Raw genomic sequence first — 20,908 nt, 5'->3', positions numbered from 1 at the left:
CACTAAGTACATTGTGCATTTCCATTTACACCAAGTACATTGTGCCCTGCAGGCAGAGGTACAGGCACAATACATTCACAGGCACTAGTAACTTACATATACAGTGAGAGATACAATCACACTATGCCGATACAGGCAGAAGGTCAGATACACAGAACAGTCACAGGCCCAGTATAGACGGGGTGGGGGAACACTACAGTGCAAGCCAAACAGGCCACTTGTTAACAATAACAGCAACACCAACGGTGAGCAGGTCACACAGAAGGAGAGGGAGCCGAGAGAATAGAATGAGAAGAGAATGATTGGGGGAAGGGGGAAAGAAAGGTCAGGAGAGAGAAGAGATGGGGGAAGGGGGGAGAGGTGCGGTGAAGGGGAGGATGCAGGGTGAGGGGGGAGATGGGGGGATACAGGGTGAGGGGGGTAGATGGGGTGAGAGGGAGATGAGGGGGGGGGATACAGGGTGAGGGGCAGAGATGGGGTGAGGGGGAGACACCACTCGCCCTCTACTCGGAGCCGAAGACGAGGGGTGCATCACCGTCACAGATGTCGAACCACTGCTGGTGGATGGAGCGGGCGGGGAGGAGGCTGTTAAGGGGCAATGAGGAGTTCCTTTCCCGGTCCCGCTCGCCCACCACCCGCCAGAACTCTGCATCCTTGAACATGAAGACAGCACTAAGGCTGTAGGAGAAGTAGACGGAGTCCAGGTTCCCCAGTGGGTGGTCTCCTGGGACCACCGGGGGGAATACGTCCACGATGCGCTTTGGCCAGCCGTCAAGGCGGGCATTCTGGTCAGTGTTAAAGGCTGTCACCTATCGGGCAGCAAAAGACAGCAGTCAGCACTGGGTTGGGCAACAACAATAATTTATATTTACACAGCGCCTTTCAAGTCAGGAGAACGTCCCAATAATAATAAGAATAATCCTTGCATTTTATTTAGCACCTTATCATGTATTCTAGACATCTCAAAATGCTTCACAGAATATACTGTAAAGTGGATTGATTTTGTATTTTGTGGGCGAAACGCAGCAGCCAATTGCACACAGCAGTGTCCCACAAACAGTCATGGATTAAGTGACCAAATTTTCGGTTTTTTTTAAAGGGATTATTACCCCCGGAACCATTTTGCCAATCGACTAAAAGCTAGGTTCCTACTTACTGCTTGGTAAACAGAGGCATGTGGAATAAGGTTTCATGTTGCCTAAGGTTTCAACAACAAAATTGCATTTCATGTCCAAGGAGCTGGACTGACAGAGTTTCGGATCCAAGCTGGGGGTCAGGATTGGAGAGGGTGGAGGGCAGGGAGGGAAGCAGGTTGATTGAAGGCACGGTCGAAGAGGAGGGTCTTGAGATGTTGAAGGAGGCAAGGGAGGGGGCGAGATGGAGGTACTTTGGGATGGAGTTCCAGAGGGTGGGAGTAGAATGGCAGAAGGCCCGCCCGCCAAAAGTGGGGCAAGTGAGGTAGGGGACATGAAGCAGGCCGGAGCCCGCTGAGCGGAGGGAGTGAGCAGGATGGTAGGGGGTTAGGAGGTCGCAGAGATAGGTGGGAACAACGAGGGCTTTGAAGGTGAGGACCAGGATCTTGAACTGTCTTCTCTGTGTGATGGGAAGCCAGTTGAGTAGGGTGAGGATGGGGTTGATAGGGTCAGGGAGTCTGGTGCAGGAGAGGACACAGGCTGCAGAGTTCTGGATGATCTGCAGCCTATGGAGGGAGGAGGTGGTGAGGCCGATAAGCAAGGAGTTTGCATAGTCAAGCCTCGATTTAATGAAAGCGTGTAAGAGGGTTTTGGCGGCTGTGGTGTGAGACAGTGGCGAAGCCAGGCAATGTTGCGGAGGTGGGGGAAGGCAGAGCGGGTCATGGCACAGATGAGAGGTAGAAGGGATAGTCTTGGGTCAAAAAAGGCATCAGGGTTCTGGACTGGCCTAGTGAGGTGGAGTGTGCATCCATGGATGGTGATGCTGTCAGTACCTGAGGTGTGGAGGCACTGATGGGAGCCAATCAGAAGAGCCTCGGTCTTGTCTTTCAACTGAAGAATATTAGCTCTCATCCAGGATCCTCAGAGGATCGAATACAAGATCCTCATCCTCACTTTCAAAGCCCCCTCCTACCTCTCTAACCTGCTAACTCCCTACCAACCTGTCCGCTCCTTCCATTCAGCGGGCTCCGGCCTGCTCTATATCTCCCACCTGATCCGTCCTACCATCGGTGGCCGGGCTTTCAGCCTCTCTGCCTCCACACTCTGGAACTCCATCCCACAGTCCCTTCACATCGCATCCTCCCTTGCCTCCTTCAAGGCCGATATCAAGACCTTCCTCTTCGATTGTTCCTTCAGTCGCCCTCCCACCTTTCTGCCTTCCCTCATCCCTACCCCACGCCTCCTCCATGCTTGGATCCTGACCCCTGACTGTCTAGCGCCCTGGGACGTCCTTCCGACGTGAAAGGAGCTCTATAAATGTAATTTTGTTGTTGTTGATGTCTAACAGACATTCTCTCAGGACATCAGTGGTCCTGGAGTCAAGGGTGGAGGCAGAGATGTACAGTTGGGTGTCATCCGCATACATGTGGAATTTGACCCCAAGTCTGTGGGTAATGTCACCAAGAGGGAGCATATAGATATTGAAGAGGAGGGGACCAAGGACAGAGCCCTGAGGAACGCCGCACAAGACGGTACAGGGGCTAGAGGAGAAACCGTTTGTGGAGATGAAGTGGAGGTGGTGTGAGAGGTATGATCTGAACCAGTCAAGGACAGAGCCGTGAAGGTTGAGGTGAGAGGAGTGCAGGTGGATAAAGATAAGAGTGGTCGACAGTGTTGAAGGCAGCAGAGAGGTCAAGGAGGACGAGGAGGTAGAGGGAGCCCTGGTGGAAGATGGACAGAATGTCATTTGTCACTTTGACCAGAGCTGTTTCTGTGCTGTGGGTGGCACAGAAACCCGATTGAAGGGGTTAGTGAAGGGAGTGGCAGGAGAGGAAGGAGCAAAGCTGGGAAGCAACCACGACTTTGGAGAGGAAAGGGAGGTTGGAGATGGGGCGGTAGTTTGAGAATAGAGATGGGTCCAGGGAGGGTTTTTTAAGGAGTGATAACGGCAGTTATTAATGGATGGGAACAGTTCCAGTCGACAGGTTTATGATGTCTGAGTAGAGGAATAAGGAAGTGGAGCTGGGAGGTAAGAAGAGGGGTAGGGATGGGGCGAAGGGAGCAGTTGGTCGGTTTCAGGCAGGTTATAGTGGTGGTGAAAGAGGAGTGGGAGACAGGTTTGAAGGTGTGGAGGGAGGGATGGGTAGGGGACGGGGTGGGAGGAGGAGATGGGAAGGGGGTAGCAGACGGAATAGCAGAGGCAGCTGAGCAAATCCCTTCAACTTTGGATTCAAGGAACCTAGCATCTGCTCACAGTTGGCATTTGAGGTGAGGATGGCGAGGCATGAGAGGGTGGGCAGAGAAGCCGGTTGGTGATGGAGAAGAGGAGCCTAGGGTTGTCCTTGGCCTCCAAGATTGTCTTGGAGTAGAACGACGATTTAGCGGAGGTGAGGGCGGAGCTGTAAGATTTGATAAGGTCCAGCCAGATCTGCTGATGGCCCATTAAATTTGATTTAAGCAGGTGCGTTCAGCGGCACGCACCTGTACTTTAAAGGAGCAGAAGTGGCTGGTGTACCATGGTGACTTATGTGAATAGGAGACAGTTTGGGAAGAGAGGGAAGCAAGGGAATCAAGTGTGGAGGAGAGGGAGCTGTGGAGAAGAGTGATCAAGGAGGATAGGTCATTGCGGGAGGAAGCCCAGGGGGGAAGGAGTTCAGATGACTCCAAGGCAGCCGAGAGTGGGGGGTTTTGAGGAGTTAAGGGAGATGAAGTGATGGTCCGAGATCGCTTTGTCGATGATGGTGAGGTCCGAGACGGCGAGGGGCTGACCACGGACGTGGGTGGCAGAGTGGATATGGAAGGAGAGGTTGAGGGAGGAGATAAGGGAGGAGAAGTCAGCAGAGATAGAGCAGGAGGGGTGAAGTGAAGGTTGAAGTCTCCTAGGATGAGGAGGTGTTCAGAGCAGAGGGAGAGGGAAGATAGGAGGGTGGAGATGTCGGGGATGAAGGTGGGGGAGGGCTTGGGGGGTGCGATTTATAAGGAGAATTTTCAAGGAAAGGTTGGCAGGGTGGTAAAGGATAAGGTGCTCTAAGGAGGGGAAGGTTTCAGAGGAGTAAGGGGATAGGCCGAGTGGGGACCGGGAGATGAGAGCCACACCACAACACAGTGGTTAGGTCGTGGCGTGTGATGTAGGAGTAGCTGGGTTGTGTGGCCTCTATCAGGGGGAAGGTGTCGCCTGGAGTGATTCAGATTTCAGTGAGGGCGAGAATGTCGGGAATTTTGGCTTGCCTGGGAATCGAACCGGGGGGATTCTAGCCACTATGTTTTGCACCTGAGGTGCTGTACAATGAGGGGTTTGCACCTGAGCTGGGGGTTGGGACCGGGGGAGGGGGGAGGTGACCAAAGGCATGGTTGAAAAGGAAGGTCTTGAGACAAGCCTTGAAGGAGGTAAGCCAGATGGACTCCGGGATGAGTACCAGAGGGTGGGGGCGGAGAGGCTGAAGGCCCGACTGCTGATGGTGGAGCAGGGGCGCGGGGGACCTTGTGTAGACCAGTGCCTCCTGAGCGAAGGGAGCAGACAGGTTGATATGGGGTTAGCAGGTTACAGAGGTAGGAATGAGCAAGGCCATGGAGAGCTTTTAAGGCGAGGACGAGGATTTTAAACTCTACAACAGCAAGATTCTATTTATAGAGACGAGAACGTCCCAAGGCGCTGTACAGTTGGGTAGGGACCCGAGCATTGGGGGGAAATGGTCAGGGGGAGGGAAGGGAGGGAGCGAGGAGGGGGTAGAGAGTCGAGAGGGGAGCTGAAGGTCAAAGAGAAAGGTCTTGAGACCGACCTTGAAGGAGGAAAGGGAGGAGGCGAAGGCACTGGGGAATAGAGCTCCAGAGCCTCGGGGCTGAGAGGCTGAAGGCCCGGCCACCGATGGTAGGGCGGTTGGGGCGGGGGATGTGGAGTAGACCGGAGCCAGAGGAACGGAGGGTACGGGCAGGTACGTAGGGGATAGTAGGTCGGAGAGGTAGGAGGGAGCGAGGCCATGAATGGCCTTGTAGGTGAGGGTGAGGATCTTGAATTCGATCCTCTGGGGGATGGGGAGCCAGTGGAGGCGAGCGAGGGTGGGAGTGATGTGGTCGCGAAGCCTGGTGCGGGACAGTACACGAGCTGCAGAGTTCTGAATGACCTGCAGTGTGGAGGGAGGTGCCGGGAAGGCCATCGAGGAGAGAGTTCCCATAGTCCAGTCTTAAGGTGATAAAGGCGTGGACCAGGGTTTCAGCAGCGTGAGGGGTGAGGTAGTTCCGTAGTCTGGCGATGGTCCGGAGGTGATGGAAGGCGGTGCCAGTTGTGGTGCGGATATGAGGGAGAAAGGACAGCTCAGGGTCGAACAGAACCCCGAGGTTCCTGATGGCTTTGAGAGGTGGAGAATGCAGCCTTGGATGCTGATGCTGTCAGCGCCTGAGGTGCGGAGGCGCTGACGCGAGCCAATCAGGAGGGCCTCAGTTTTACGCACGTTGCGCTGAAGAAAGTTGTCTCTCGTCCAGGACTCAATGTCAGACAGGCAGGCTGTCAGAACATCGGTGGTCATGGAGTTGAGGGTAGAGGAGGAAAGGTAGAGTTGGGTGTGAGAATTGGACAAGCTCCGACTGTTCAGACTGGAGCGATGTCTCAGAGGAGGCCTCAGAGGTTTATATAAGATGGGAAGAAGAAACCCAGAACAATGCTCTCAGATACACCAGGACAAGACGTCATGGGGTCAGGAGTGTGAGCAGAGCTAGTGGAGCCAGCCGCTGCAGAGTTCTGGATAGTCTACAGCTTGTGGAGGGAATAGTTGGGAAGTTCATCGAGCTGGGAGTTGGCATACGCGTGGGAAAATCTCAGCTACACCTCCACCAGCGACAAACAGAGTCACAGGGCTGAGGTGGGGTGGGTGGGGTCTGCTCCTTGACACAGCTCTGACCCCCTCCTCACCCGGCTCCCTATCTCCAGCACCACAATCTCTCAGACCTCCTTATCTCCAGTGTCCTGTATCCACTGTTTCCTCTCAACACCGCACTGCACCAATTCATCTTTCCTGACCTCACCCCGCTCCTGTCCTCAACACATCAATCTAAAGGGAGTCTTATTCTTTCTCTAATCCATGCTGTTACTGACCTGGGGGTGTTTACAGAAGTGTGTGGGAGACAAACAGTGTGGGGGAGTAAGATGAACAGTATGGGGGGAGATGGATGGTGTGGTGCGCGGGGAGGCAGATACGTGACAGGTGGCACTCACACTCACGTTATATCCCTTGAAGAAGTAGATGATGTGATCTCTCTTGTTGAAGAAGACTGTGTCGATGGGGCCCTCAATGCCAGGGAAGCCCTGGGTGATCAGCTTGGGGTATCGGTTCCCCTTCCAGTCCTCCGTGTACACCCGGTCATTGTCATTGTCATAGCGCCAGTACTGTGTGCCTGACATACACACACAGTCAGACTGACATACACACACACACACAGTCAGACTGACACACACATTGAGAAGGACACACAGTGAGACTGACATACACAGTGACGCACACACACACACACACACACACACAGTGACGCACACACACAGTGAGACTCACACACACATTCATTAATAATCTTGGGCCAGCCCCTTAGGACCTCCTCTCAACGTGAAAGGCACTAAACAAATGTAATTTTGTTGTTGTAATCTCCGCCTACATTCAGTGATTGCCACACTAAAGGATCTGTAAACAAGTCACATGTGATTCACACAAGAGGTTTGGGTGGGAGAAGACCCTTCATCCTCTCACAACTGTCCTCCCATCAATGTTTATTAAGCGACCTTCCTGGTGACCCTGTTCCGAGCTGTCAATTTCCCCCGTCAATACATTCCAGATCTTTGTCCTGGAATTGCTGCTCACACTCCTGACCCCATGACGTCTTGTCCTGGTGTATCTGAGAGCATTGTTCTGGGTTTCTTCTCTCAATCTTATAGAAACCTCTAAGGTCTCCTCTGAGACATCGCTCCAGTCTGAACAGTCGGAGCTTGTCCAATTCTCACAGCTCATCTCTCAACCACTGGGTACAGCATCACTGCTCTCCTCTGTATCCAACACTGGGATCAGCCTCACTGCTCTCCTCTGTCTCTAACACTAGGATCATATAAGAGACTTGTAAGCAACTTAGAAGCCCACGGTATTAAAGGGACAGTGGAGCATGGATACAGAACTGGCTGGAAGACAGAAAGCAGAGAGTGGTGGTGACTGGCTGTTTTTCACTGGAGGGAAGTGTGCAGTGGTGACCTCCAGGGGTCAGTATTGGGACCTCTGCTGTTTTTGATCTATATAAATGACTTGGCTATAGGGAGTACAATTTCCAAGACTGAGGATGATATTAAGCTAGGAGAAGTAGCAAACAGTGAGGAGGATAGTAGCAGACTGCAAGGGGACAATGGGCAGACACGTGGCAGATGAAGTTTAATGTGAAGAAATGCGAAGTGATGCATTTTCGGAGGAAGAATGAGGAGAGGCAATATAAGCTGATGGTACAATCTTAAAGGGGGTGAAGGAACAGAGAGATCAGTAAATCTTTGAAGGTGGCAGGACAGGTAGATAAAGCTGTTAAAAAAGCGTACGGGATACTAGGCTTTATAAATAGGGGCAAAGAATACAAAAGTCAGGAAGTTATGATGAACATTTATAAAACACTGGTTAAGCCTCAGCCGAATGGCCTCCTTCTGTGCTGTATAATTCTATGATCAGCCTCGCTGCTCTCCTCTGTCTCCAACACTGTAGGATCAGCCTCACTGCTGTCTTCTTCTCTGACACTGGGATCAGCCTTGCTGCTCTGTCTCCAATATTGGGATCAGCCTCGCTGCCCTTCTCTGTCTCTAACACTGGGGATCAGCTTTGACATTTTCTTCTGTCTCTAACATTGGAGATCAGCTTTGACACTCCTCTACACTGGGAAGGGGTTTGGGCCATTAGGAGTGTGTACAGTGGAAGTGAGTGAAAAGGAGGTTGGTATATTTGTGAGTTTGCACTACATTCCAGAGCAACATCTACCTTTAAAGAAGAGGGTGGTGTCTTTATTCCACGTCCATATATGGACAAAGGCATCCAGGTTGGACGGAGGGATTCCCCGCCAGCCCACTGACAGGGGGATAGGGTCCCCATACCGCGTGCGGTTCTTACGGTTCTCGTACATCCAGTACCAGCTCTTACGGAAGAAATAAGTGTTATAGCGGTACGTGACCTCCCCCAACTGGTTATACTCTCTGCGAACCCAGTCAAAGACGGTATTAAAGTTCCCCTTACACACGCCTGTATACGCAGACACAACACACAGATACACACACAGATAGACAAACACACATAGATATACACACATACAGACAGACACACACACACACATAGATACACACACACAGCCAGACATACACACAGACACACAGAGAGACAGAGTGGGTTTAACCTCAGTTACAACAACAAAGTTCACAAAATGAGCCACGCAGAACACAGCCCGGCCCAGAGCATAGCACAGGCCAGAACACAACATAGCCCACAGAACAGCCCTGCCCAGAGCACAGCATAGCCCAGAGCACAGCATAGCCCAGAGCACAGCACAGAGCACAACCCAACCCAGAGCACAGGCCAGAGCATAGCCCAGCCCAGAGCACAGCCCAGCACAGAGCACAACCCAAAGCACAGCACAGCCCAGAGCACAGCTCATAGAACAGCATAGCCCAGAACCCAGCCCAGAGCACAGCCTAGCACTGAGCACAGCCTAGCACAGCACACAAACAGGTCATTTGGCCCAGCCAGTCTGCACTGTTTGTGCTCCACACGAGCCCCCTCCAGCCCGTGGTGAGTGGACGCACCGTAGATCTTCTGGATGGCCTTCCTGTCCTCCCAGTCCAGCTCCAGGGTGGAAGCGTGGGGGATGTAGTTAGGCTGCATGATGGAGCCTGCGCGCTGCATGTGAGGCAAACCCAGCACATGGCCGATCTCGTGCACCGCCACCTGTGGGGAATCGCAATACAACAGGCAGAATTCAGTCCATCCGCCCCCAGCACAGCCGTCCCACCACAACACAATATAATAATATCATAATCTCTGCATTTGATATAGCAATTGTGAGCAATTGGCTGCCACAATATATAGTCATTCCACTTTACAGTATATCCTGTGAAGCGCTTTGAGATGTCTCAAAGCTCTTCACAATGTTATAAGATGCTATATCAAATTCAAGGATTATTACTAATACTATAGCACTCTATCACGTTGTTTAGATTTTGTGAGCGAAAGACAGCAGCCAATTGAACCACGGCAACGTCCCACAAATAGTCATGACTATCAATTTTTTTAAATGTTTTATTTTTATTTTTTAGGGACCCCCAGAAAACGATCTGCCAACCGACTAACAACCAAGTTCCTCCTTACTGCTAGGTAAATAGAGGTGTGTGGAGTAAGGAAACTTGTCTCAGGTTTTGCCCCACCCAGGAATCGAACCCGGTCCTCTCGTTTGCGAGGCGAGTGCTCTAACCACAACACTACAGGACTCTAGCACCTCTGATGGGCTCAGCCCCACCCCTACCCCAGGTCAAGTCGATCTCTGCTGTCACAGACCCTCACAATCAGGGCAGGTTGGATGAGGAAAGTGTTTTGCCTGTTTGATCTCAGAATCTCCACCTGAGAGTTTTCCTATCTCAATTGATTCCAATGTCCTGGCCTCAGTCCCTCCTGATTCCTGCTCCAGCTGCTCACTCCTCTCGCTGGAATGAAACCGTTCTCAGCAATTAAATAGGCACTGACATGTGCCTATCTTCCTGGGAGGGAGGTAATATAATAATAATCCTTGCATTTGATATTGAGCCTTATCATATCTTTGCGACGTCTCAAAGAGCTTCACAGAATATACTGTAAAGTGAATTGACAGTATATTTGTGGGCAAAACACTGTAGCCAATTGAGCACAGCAGTGTCCCACAAACAGTTGTGGATTGAGTGATCAAATTATTATTATTATTTTTGAAGGGATTATTATCCCCAGAAAAGCGATCCTCCAACCGAATAAAAACTGGGTTCCTACTTACTGCTAGGTAAACAGCCATGTGGAGTAAGGAAACTTGCCCAACGTTTTGCCCTGCTGGGATATTGAACCCAGGACCTCTTACTTGCGAGGTGAGTGCCCTAACCACTAAGCTATAGGACTCCATTTTATGCGCATGTTCTGAGCTCTGTGTATGCCGGGGGCGCGGGAACGTGGGAGTTGTAGTTACCCTGCTTGGTTTCTTCTCCTCTATCTGCAGACCATAGGCAATAACTGGTCTTTTGGTGTCTGGTCAATGCTTCTAACCAGACTGTACAGATGCCTTTAAATCTGGAATTTCTGGTCCCAAACTGGGCAGTTGGCAACCATATTGTGGGTTCAAGCCCTACGCCGGGGACATAAGCTGTGCCAGTGAGTGTGCCAGTGAATGTGACAGAGATGGGGTAGTAATTTGAGAACAGGGATGGGTCCAGGGAAGGTCTTTTGAGGATAGTGGTGATGACAGCTGTTTTTAAGGGGTAGGAAAGGTGTCAGTGGACAAGGAGAGGTTGATGAAGTCTGTGAGTAGAGGAACAAGGAGGTGGAGCTGGGAGGTAAGGAGAGCTGGTTGGTGGTGGAAAAGAGGAGCCTGGGGTTGTCCTTGGCCTCCAAGACTATCCTGGAATAGAAGAATGATTTAGTGGAGGCAAGGGTGGAGGGATACGTTTTAATGTGGTCCAAACAGATCTGCAGATGGACCATTAAATTAGATTTGAGCCAGGTGCATTCGGTGGCACGCACTTGTGCCTTGAGGGACCGGAGGTTGCTGGTGTACCAGGGTGACTTGAGTGAGTAGGAACCAGTTCGGTAGGTAATGGGGGCAAGGGCATCGAGAGTGGCAAGTGGGAGTTGTGGAGGAGAATGACCGAGGAGGTAGGTCATTGCAGGAAGAAGTCCAGAGTGGGAGGAGTTCAGATAACTCCAAGGGAGCAGAGAGGGAGGGGATGATTTTTTTCCAGGGTGGTATGAGATGGAGGTGGATTGGGAGCCAGCGGGGAGAGGGATTGAGGAGTTAAGGGAGGTGAAGTAATAGTCCAAGATGGCTTTATCGGTGATGGTAATGTCCCAAATGCTGAGGCCCCAGGTTATCACCAGATCAAGTGGGTGGCAGTGGATGTGGGTGGCAGAGTGGATGTGGAGGAAGAAGTTGTGAGAGGAGAGGAAATGCCAACAACAGTGAGGAATGTCATCAAGTCATCAACTGCAGGAAGTGGCCTCATAAAGATACCAAAAACAGAAAATAACCTCATGTAGACATCAACAATTTGCACAAAAGTCCTGGCTCCCAAATTTCTTTGGGTTTTAGGCTTCAGACATTGTCTTAAATGCAAGTTGTTGTTGCTGGTGCTCGCTCCCCCACTGGAGCTCTCTACTCTAATCCCATTTCCTTTTAAGTGTTATTCTGGTCTCACTTTCGCCAGCTAAACCATTCCATGCTCTAATAACACTCTGTGTATGAATAACTTTCTTCTAACCTCCCAATTAACTCTTCCAGTCACCGTCTTGAGGTTAGGCCCCTTGTTGCAGACTCAATTGTTCCAATGCCGGACTTCACAGCTACTCTTTTCACAAGCTGGAGGAGTCACTCCGCCTCACCACCTCCCTCCTGGAGTTACTCCACCTCCCCCCTCCCTTACCTCCAAAACTCACCTAAAAATCTTTCTTTTTGAATGTCCTTTCGAGCACTGTTACCCCCTCCTCCACTTACCTCACCCCCACCCGCAACCCCAACAACCCCCTCCCCCAATCCTCTTGATTCTGATATTCCATTGCCAGGAACCTCACCTCGGAGGCAGTTTATTTCAGCTGTGGTGAGACCCCTCTTACCCCCTCCCCCGGAGGATGTTGGTGTGTGTAATGTGCCGCTGGCTGGCTTGCGGGCTCTTGCTGGCCCGGCTTGCCTGCACGCTGTGTGCTGGAGCTGCCCTATTGGCCTGTGCTGTAAATGATAAACAGAGCCAGACCTTCAGTAAGCTGATGCCTTCCGTGCTGGTCGGGGCCACAAAGTGCTCGTCGTCATCAAAGTGAATGTTCCCCAAGCGCCAGGCGTGGGCATACTCACGGCCCGTCCCGTCAAAGACCTGAGAACAGCCTAGGTGTCTCTCTGTGGGCAACAGCACAGGCACAAGGCACCAGTCAGTGCCTGTCACACTCACAGGCACAATCACAGGCACACACTGGCACACACTGGCACACTCACTGGCACACTCACGCCTCCCCCTCTAACCAGGATGGTGAGGGAGACAGTCCCGGTGCCTGTCCCTGTCCTAGTACCTGTGCTGGTGCCTGTCCCTGTGCTGGTGCCTGACCCTATGCTGGTGCCTAGCCCTGTGCCTATTCCTGTGCTGGTGCCTATTCCTGTGCTGGTGCCTAGCACTGTGCCTGTCCCTCTTCCTGTGCCTGTGTGGCAGTGACTCACTGGTCCCGAAGCCCAGCTTGATGTCGATGTGGGAGCCGCTGGCCAGCAGGTCCTCCTGGAAGGTGAGTGGGGTGACCTCGCTCCACATGCGGAAGGCGAGCCTGAGGATCAGACGCTGGTCCTCCACACTCAGTTGTGAGCTGTAGCCCTCGGCCAGGATCCGCCATTTCAGCCGTGTCTTGGTGAAGCCCAGCTGCAGAGTCGCCGCGTCCAGGAAATCTGCCGAGCCTCGCGGCCACCTGCCGGCATCCAACACAAGCTGTAGGAACCGCCTTGCCCGAGCGGGGCCGGGGGCAGAGCCCGGGGTGATGACATCAGGGGTGGGGCCAAGGACGAGATCTGGGCCGGGGATGGGGACAGGGGCGGCAGCAGGGGTGAAGTAGGCACTAGGGATGGGGCCTGGAGCAGGGGTGGGGCCTGTGGTAGGGCCATGGGTGGGGCCAGCCTTAGAGACAGTGCCAGGAGCAGGTGTGGTTCTAGAGGGCGGGGCACGACCCTCCCCCCCGTCTGGTTCTGGCTCATTGTCTGGGGTCTTGTGGTCAGGAACACCGCACCGAGGCTTGTTCATGGCGTCGGTGGTGGCCATGTCCAGGATTCCGGTGACAGGCAGCCCATTGGCTTTCTGGAAGCTTCTGAGGGCATTGACGTACTGCGGCTTCATCTCCTGTGGCCGCACCTCTTCCTGGATGTGTCGGCGAGCGTAGCGGCCCTCCGAGAGCAGCTCGGAGATATCTGGGGGCGGAGGGTCATCGTTCAGCGGAACCGTCACGCCCCGGAATGCCAGAAGCTCCCATCTCACCGGCTTCGTCCAACCATATTTCACTAGATATTCCTGGACAGACAGAGAGAGGGGGAGACTTACTGCGGTGTGATTCCCATTGATTTTTTTTGATCAGACGGGGACACAGGCGGAAACCCATCACCATGCTTTAGAGTCTGTAAACCAAGCTGAGAATTCCACGTACCCCACCGACACATGGAAATCCCAGAGATACATTGGAGAGAAGCATCCTGTTTACCTAATTCCGGAGAGTATTAGGCGCAGGTTGGCAAGAGCCAAGGCTTGGGGAATCCCAGAATGTGCGTTGGGGGCAACTGCTGGATTCTAATCAGCTAAAACCACATTGCTTGCCACTGAGATCACTGTCTGGTAAGCTTTCCCACTGCTTGTCCAGCTAGGACCACACTACCATGGGGAGCTGAGTGGAAGGATTCCCCGCCCCTAGTGACTTTAACGGCTATTGGAACAGTGAGAAAGGAATTTGATAAATTCTTGACAAGGAGGGATATGAATAGTTGTGTACGAACAAGGAGTGGAAGTTCCTCGTGTTCTCTGTCTGTTAGACACTGAAATTACACAGAACCGGGGGAATTCTCATCCCTTCTTCATGTGGACCCTGATTTTCTGCAGTTCCTAAAAAGAAACCAGTTTCCAGGTTAAGACGGAATTTCCACAGTTCTGCAAAATCTTGGAATGGTTACACAAGCACAGGCTCTTTGGGCTCCGACCATCTAGGGTTAGGCACCCTAACCCTAACCCTAACCCCAGGTGTCAACCCTTCAGCCGTTTCATCTCATTGTTCAAGAATTCTTTCACTCCCAACCATCGCTCCACTCAGGGTTGTGTTGGACACTGTTTGTTGGGCATTGAATGATTGACATTAATAATAATGCTAATCCTTGTATTTGACATAGCACCTTATCATATTTTCGAGATGTCTCAAAGTGCTTCACAGAATATACTGTAAAGAAAATTGACTGTATATTTTGTGGGTGAAACGTGGCAGTGTCCCACAAACAGTTGTTGATTGAGTGACCAAAAAGTTTTTGTTTTGAAGGGATTATTACCTTAATTGAGTATTGGGCATTGCAGGCTTGGGCACCAGACCTGTATGATACTAGGGTTGGGCAGTGCCTATGAGCGGGTGGTTGACATTGGCATATGGTGCCCATTAGTAGTGCTCATTGGCTGGCAGTATCTGTTGGTGGGCAGTACCTATGGTCAGTGACTGGAGCTGAGTGTTGGTGTGTGATGCCTGCTGACAGGGCCTGAGTATTGGTGTGTGGTACCTGCTGTCAGGGACTGGGTTTTGGTGTGTGGTGCGCGCTTTCAGGGGCTGGGTGTTGGTTTCCGTTTTCAAGAGCTGGGTGTTGGTGGTGGTGCCCGTGCTTGGCAATGCCTTACCTGGGCTGACTCGGAGGTCAGAACTGGCCTGGCTCGCATCCAAATCCTCTCCCTGATGTCGGAGTGGTCACGGCTGTGATAGACTTTCTCACTCCCACTGGGAGCGAGCAACGTCAGGTAAATACACAGAGAACAGCCTATCACTGCCCTCGCTGGCCACCGACTGTCAGTCACTGCCCCTCGCGGGGAGCTGCCCCGCCCCCCTCTGCTCCTCATCAATAAATAGCTCCAGGAGAGGGTGAGGCCTCCTTGTCTGATCTCAGAGAGTTTCTGCCTGCGACACATGGGGGAGAAAGATCAGACGTGATTGATGGGTGAACCGTGTAAATCCACCGCTAGCTCCTCCAGCTCTCTCAGCCAACACTTCACCATGTTTGACAACCCTTCCCCATCACTCTTCCCTTCCCCCTGCAGTGAACAGGCCTCCATCCCTTCCTTGTTCCCTCCCTCACTCATACTCACTCCTTCCCTCACTCTTTTACAGAGGAGTATTTCAGAACATGCTTTGGCTTGCAGGGTCTGCATTTCCAGCCGGTGTCTGACACACATAGAAACTCATCACCTTGATTAGCCAGTGTCTGACACACATAGAAACCCATTGCCGTGATCAGCCGGTATCTGACACACATGGAAACCCATTGCCATGATCAGCCGGTATCTAATACACATGGAAACTCATCACCATGATCAGCCAGTGTCTGACACACATAGAAACCCATTACCGTGATCAGCCGGTATCTGACACACATGGAAACCCATTGCCATGATCAGCCGGTATCTAATACACATGGAAACTCATCACCATGATCAGCCAGTGTCTGACACACATGGAAATCTGCCACAATGAGCAGCTGGTATCTGACACACATGGAAACCCATCACCGTGATCAGCCGGTGTCTGACACACATGGAAACCCGTCACTGCGCTTCAGAGTCAACGAACCACACTGAGTTTCATATGTTTGCCACCCACACATGGGAATTTCCCTGTGTCTGGAATGGAATGTGCTCTCTCTCCCTGGAGGGACGCACCCCTTTATCTAATTCCAGAGAGTATTAGGCACAGGTTGGGGAGAGCCTAGGCTTGGGGATGTGAGGAGAAGGTGTCCATGGGCCGGAATATAAACTGGACAGAAAGGAAAAACAAGACGTGAACGAGGTTACAGTGGGACAGAAATTAAACGGGTCTGTACTGGGAGCCTCCTGTTCCTCATATATACTAATGACCTGGATTTGCGGACCCAATGTAAGATGATTACAATTTGCAGATGCAACCAAAGTTGAGAAGAGGGAAACTGTGGAATCAACAGAGAAACCTGTCACGCATCAACGATATCACAGAGAGATTGATAACTGGCAACGGAGTATGGACAGACAGTGAAGAGAGCTTTACTCTGTCTCTAAACCCGTGCTGTTGATCTCCTACCCTCCCTGTCTCTCCTCTCACTCTGTCTCCATCCCTCCTTCCCTTCCTCTCATTCTTTCTCTCTTTCCGTCTCTCTCTCTCTCTCTCTGGGTGAGGGCGATGTGGATGGCTGGGCTGAAGGGCTGGATGTCCCAAACTGTGGACAACCTTAACACTGGTTGTAGTGTGGGATGGAGCAGGTTAGGCTTCCTCAAGGCTGCGAATCCACCTTAAACTCCACTCCAATAAACAAGCCTTCACAAGGGAACCTGAATTCACAGACTGTTTCTCTCTTTCTACCTCTCATTCCCTCTTCCTCCCTCCAGCGTTCTCTCTCTCATTCTCTCTCTGTCTGTCGCGCTCCCTTTTTGGCTTCTCTTTATTTCTGTCTTTTTCCTTTTTGTCACTTTCTGCATGTGTCTCTCTGTTTCTCCTGTTCACCCCCCCCCCACTCTCTCGCTCTTGCCTTCTCTCATTCTTTCCCTCTTCTCTTTCTATTCTTTTTGTCTTTTGCATACAGATACACAAAACAATAAAAGTGGTATAATGTGAAGCGACAGACAGATAGACAGACAGACAAAAGGGCTGATAATATTTTTCCTGTCCAGTTATGATGCAGATAATTTGTTACTCACCCTCTTGCTGTCCTGTGTGCTGGCTCTCTATCTCTCGCTCTGCGCTGGCTCAGACCAGTGATGTTGGGTGCACGTGGCTGCTCTCACACTCTCACTTGCCAGCCTCAAGTTTTACAGCCAGATTCTTCCAGAGGGAGTGTTGGTGTTCCCTGGGCTCCAGCCAACGACAGCGCTGGGTACAGGCTCAGCCTCTCCGCTGCCTTCCCCCTCCAGCAGCGAGCTGGTCCGTGGCCAACACCCGGGGCAGTGCAGGAAAAGGCCACAGCATTCACAGCAGGGAGAGAGTGAGAGTGAGTGAGTGAGTGTGAGGAGATAGAGGCGAGAGAGCTTTCTGCAGCGCCCACCATCTCCACCGACACCCTATCCTCAACAGCCTCCACACACCATCGCCCCCATCCTCGCCATCGTCCACACCGCATCACCCCCAGCCTCACCAGCCTCCCACACCCCATCACTCCCATCCTCCCCAGCCTCCCACACCCCATCACCCCCATCCTCACCTGACTCCACAGAAAACATTTTTCCTCATCTCCCCATTTGCTTGTTTACCATCTTAAATTGTGTGTCAGCCTGGCTCAGTGCTAGCACTCTCACCTCTGAGTCAGAAGATTGTGAGTTCAAGCCCCATCAGATCTTGAAATCACACAGACTAAGCTGACACTGCAATACAGTGCAGGGGGTGTGAGGGGTGGGTGGGTGCTGCGTTGTCAGAGGGTGCCGTCCTTTGGCTGAGATGTTAATCCAAGGTCCTGTCTGCAGTTCAGGTGGATATTAAAGATCCCACAGGACTATTCGAAACGAGAAGGGAGTTTCTCTCTCCCAGTGCCTGGCCAACAATCCCCCAAATGAAATTGATCATTCACCACACGGCTGTTAGCAGGACATTGCTGTGAGTGGAACGTTGCTGTGTGCAAATTAGGTGCTGCATTCACCCACAAAACACACAGTCACTACACTTTAGAGTGAATCCCACTGAAGTGTTTTCAGATCTTTGATGTTGTCGGTTCTGAGAATATTTATCTTTTAAGAAACTACGGAAAAAGTGGCTTCAAACTGAGACTGATTGAGGAATTTACATTTTAAGCCAAATGGTTTTACGGGTGAGAACAAGTGGAATTTCAGGCCTGGGGAGCTGAGTGCGTGTGTCTGCTTTTCTGTCCTGCGAGAGGGTCCCATCATAACGGAGCCCGAGAAGGGATGGGGGGCACAGACCCTCTCTGCTCTGACCTAGTTAATTGACCTCGCGTGTTCCTGCTCTCACCTTTGTGTGCCTGTATGGCTGCCTCCCTCCCCTCCGGTGCTGAACGATTCCTGTGTGTCTCAGTGTTATCGCCTGTGTGTACAATGCACAGTATGATTCACTCCTACCTATATTATACCATCCACACTCCCAAGTCAGTGACAACACGGTTTAGAGCCAGAGTAAAGCTACCTCTACACTGTCCTTATAAACTCCCAGGTTAGTGACAACAACAACAAATTACATTTGAATAGTGGTCAGAAGGATGTTCCAAGGTGGTGGGACTGCGACCACATGGGTTAGAGACAGAGTAAAGCTCCCCCTACATTGTCCGTATACACTCCCAGGGCAGCGAGGTTGTTTGTGGGGGGAGATGGGTGAGGTAGGGTGAATGCAGTGCTTTCCCCCTCCCCCCCCCACCACCCTCTCCCCCGTGCTCACCCAAGCATAGGGATGGGGTGAAAGGTGACACAGCCCATTAGGCCAGGAGGTAAGTGGGCGTGACATTCCTGCGTGGTTGTCGGCCAGAATCCGGCTCCTTTCCTGCTCTTTCTGTTAACTCTTCACTCCCAATATTCCAACCAGAAAACTAAAGGAAAACTATTAAACAGTGTGAGTGAATGTGCGTAAGTGAGTGTGCATGTACACTCTTTCCTTCACACCCTCACTCTGCCCTTCACAACCTCGCTCCACCCTTCGCACCCGGCTCCACCCCTCATACCTTCGCTCCACCCCTCATACCCTCACTGCACCCCTCACACCCTCGCTCCGCCCCTCATACCTTCACTCCCCACACACACTCTTGCTCTGCCCCTTACCTCTGCCCCTCACACCCTCGCTCTGCCTCTTGCCGAATTCCAACATGGGTGACTCTTGGCCGACAGTTCAGGATGGTGCTCCAGCGCAGTGCTGGAGACACCATCCTCTGTATGCGGTGTTAAACCAAGTTCACGTCTGTGTCTATTCAGATAGAAGTTAAGACGAGGATGAATGAATGTGTGAGTGAATGCGTGAGAGTGAGTGAATATGGGAGTGTATCAGACTCTGAGCTGGGTGTTGACATGTGCTATAGACTAGTGCTGGGTGTTGACATGTGTTGAAACAGAGAGCGCGAGAGACTGAGAGAACAGGGAAGATCGACAGAGAGTGACCAAAAAAAAATTGACAGAAAGAGAGTGTGAATGAGAAAGTTTGACAGGGAGAATGAGAATGATTGAGAAAGAGAGCAGTGTGGATGGGGTTGGAATTGGTTGGAGATTGCTGGAGTTCAGGATGAATGATTGATATGCGTTCCATTGGCAGGAAGAGGAGCCATGGGGTGGGTGTGAGGAAGCCGTACGATCACCTGGCTGTAATCCTGAAAATCATTTTCCTAGAAATAAACCGATAAGAAGCAGATTCCTGGCAAGTCAGACAGCCAGCGCTGATAGGGCCAAACAAGGAAAGCACAGGGGTGTCTAGGCTTTCCAGGAACTGGCGATCGCTGGGCAGCGAGACAGAGAATAACAGAACAAACGAGCAAGACTGTCAATGTGGACAGACTGGGGTTTTGAGGTGATGAGAGAGATGGTGCTGAGGAATCTTGTGCGTGTGAGGTGGGCGATCATCTGCTCCTGTCTGACACTGTGTTACTGTGGGTTGGAGATGCTGTTCTTAAAATGAGTCATTAAAGTTGGTACCTTTTCAGTTCACTAGGAGTCCTGTAGTGTATTGGTTAGGGCACTCGCCTCGCAAACGAGAGGTTCCGGGAGTTGATTCCCAGACAGGGCAAAACCTTACTCCACACACCTCTGTTTACCCAGCAGTAAGTAAGAACCCAGTTGTTAGTTGATTGGTTTCTGGAGGTAATAAACTCTTCAAAAAATAAAATGTAGTCACTCAATCCACGACTGTTTGTGGAACACTGCTGTGCATAAATGGCTGCCATGTTTCACCCACAAATATACGGTCAATTCACTTTAAACTAGATTTTGTGAAACGCTTTGAAACATCTCAACAATGTGATAAGGCGCTATATCAAATGCTAGGATTATGATTACTATTATTATAAAACCATGGTTCCGTCTGTGCCTGTCAGCTCACATATTGGGGTCGGATCAAGCACAAGGATTATTTATTTATTATCAATAATTAGTTACAATAAATGGCAACAGGATAGAGAGTTATAGCAACAAATAATCAGATAGAATATATAAAAATAAAACCCATTTTTACAAATTTACCCACAACCTGATGTTACAGTGAAGGCACCAGTTATTGACAGAGATCCCCCCATTCTGCAGCCCTCGTGGGACATACACCTTTGTGTAACAAGCACCATGGGGAGTGGGGGGAGATGATCACTAGGGGGTTGGAACGAGGATGGCATTTTGGGGGCAGATGTCCATCAAATAGAGGTTAGGGGCGCAAGCTGCTGGAAGGCATTACCTAGGGTCCGAGTTCGTGAACACGTTCCTACATACAGCACCTGGAATCCACCGATTGGCTTGCAGAAAGGCAAGCAGCTGCTGCTTAAACGCTGCACCCTCAACTATTGGAATGGACGTGTGCTTGAACTGCAGACAGGAAGATGGTGGCAATGCTCTCGTGCATTTCATACTGAGCTGTGCAAGCCCTTGACTGTCCAGTGCCTTGGGATGTTCTCCCGACGTTAAAGGCACTATACAAATGCTACTTGTTGTTGCTGTTGTGTTGCCCATCGAGAGGGTCACGGGAAGTTCCTGGTACCTACCATCCGCCTAGCGAAAGCTCAAACCTACGCTTGTCGGATGTCGAATGATCAACTCGCGTCCTTTCAGGGAGAGAATCCAACAATCTATCCCTGGAAGTTCCATGTGTAGATGGGATACATAGAATTCTCAGTTTTGTTTGGATACT

General features: G+C 51.3%; 1 protein-coding gene across 1 annotated transcript; it reads right to left on the bottom strand.

Moving 5' to 3' along the window:
• Positions 1-448: 448 nt before the first annotated feature.
• On the bottom strand, positions 449-18,953 carry LOC103188550 (matrix metalloproteinase-21-like). The gene is made up of 8 exons (XM_007908585.2): positions 18,850-18,953; positions 14,752-15,025; positions 12,567-13,398; positions 12,112-12,251; positions 8,938-9,079; positions 8,123-8,380; positions 6,349-6,521; positions 449-809 (listed from the first exon to the last, which is right to left on the bottom strand). The coding sequence occupies exons 1-8, from the start codon at positions 18,951-18,953 to the stop codon at positions 504-506; spliced, it is 2,229 nt and encodes a 742-aa protein (XP_007906776.2). The 3' UTR covers positions 449-503.
• Between the last annotated feature and the right edge of the window lie 1,955 nt (positions 18,954-20,908).

The sequence above is a fragment of the Callorhinchus milii genome, unplaced genomic scaffold (genome assembly GCF_018977255.1).
Source record: "Callorhinchus milii isolate IMCB2004 unplaced genomic scaffold, IMCB_Cmil_1.0 Scaffold1, whole genome shotgun sequence".
Taxonomy (NCBI): Eukaryota; Metazoa; Chordata; class Chondrichthyes; order Chimaeriformes; family Callorhinchidae; genus Callorhinchus; species Callorhinchus milii.
The sequence above is the reverse complement of the archived record's forward strand: the minus strand, read 5'-3'. Positions and strand labels throughout refer to the sequence as shown.

Coding starts and splice junctions, on each gene's coding strand:
- LOC103188550 (XM_007908585.2), bottom strand. CDS start 18,953: ATGGTGTCTCCAGCACTGCGCTGGAGCACCATCCTGAACTGTCGGCCA. Junction 8,381..8,937: donor GGCCATCCAGAAGATCTACG/GTGCGTCCACTC, acceptor CTGCGTATACAG/GCGTGTGTAAGGGGAACTTT. Junction 6,522..8,122: donor CACCACCCTCTTCTTTAAAG/GTAGATGTTGCT, acceptor TGTGTATGTCAG/GCACACAGTACTGGCGCTAT.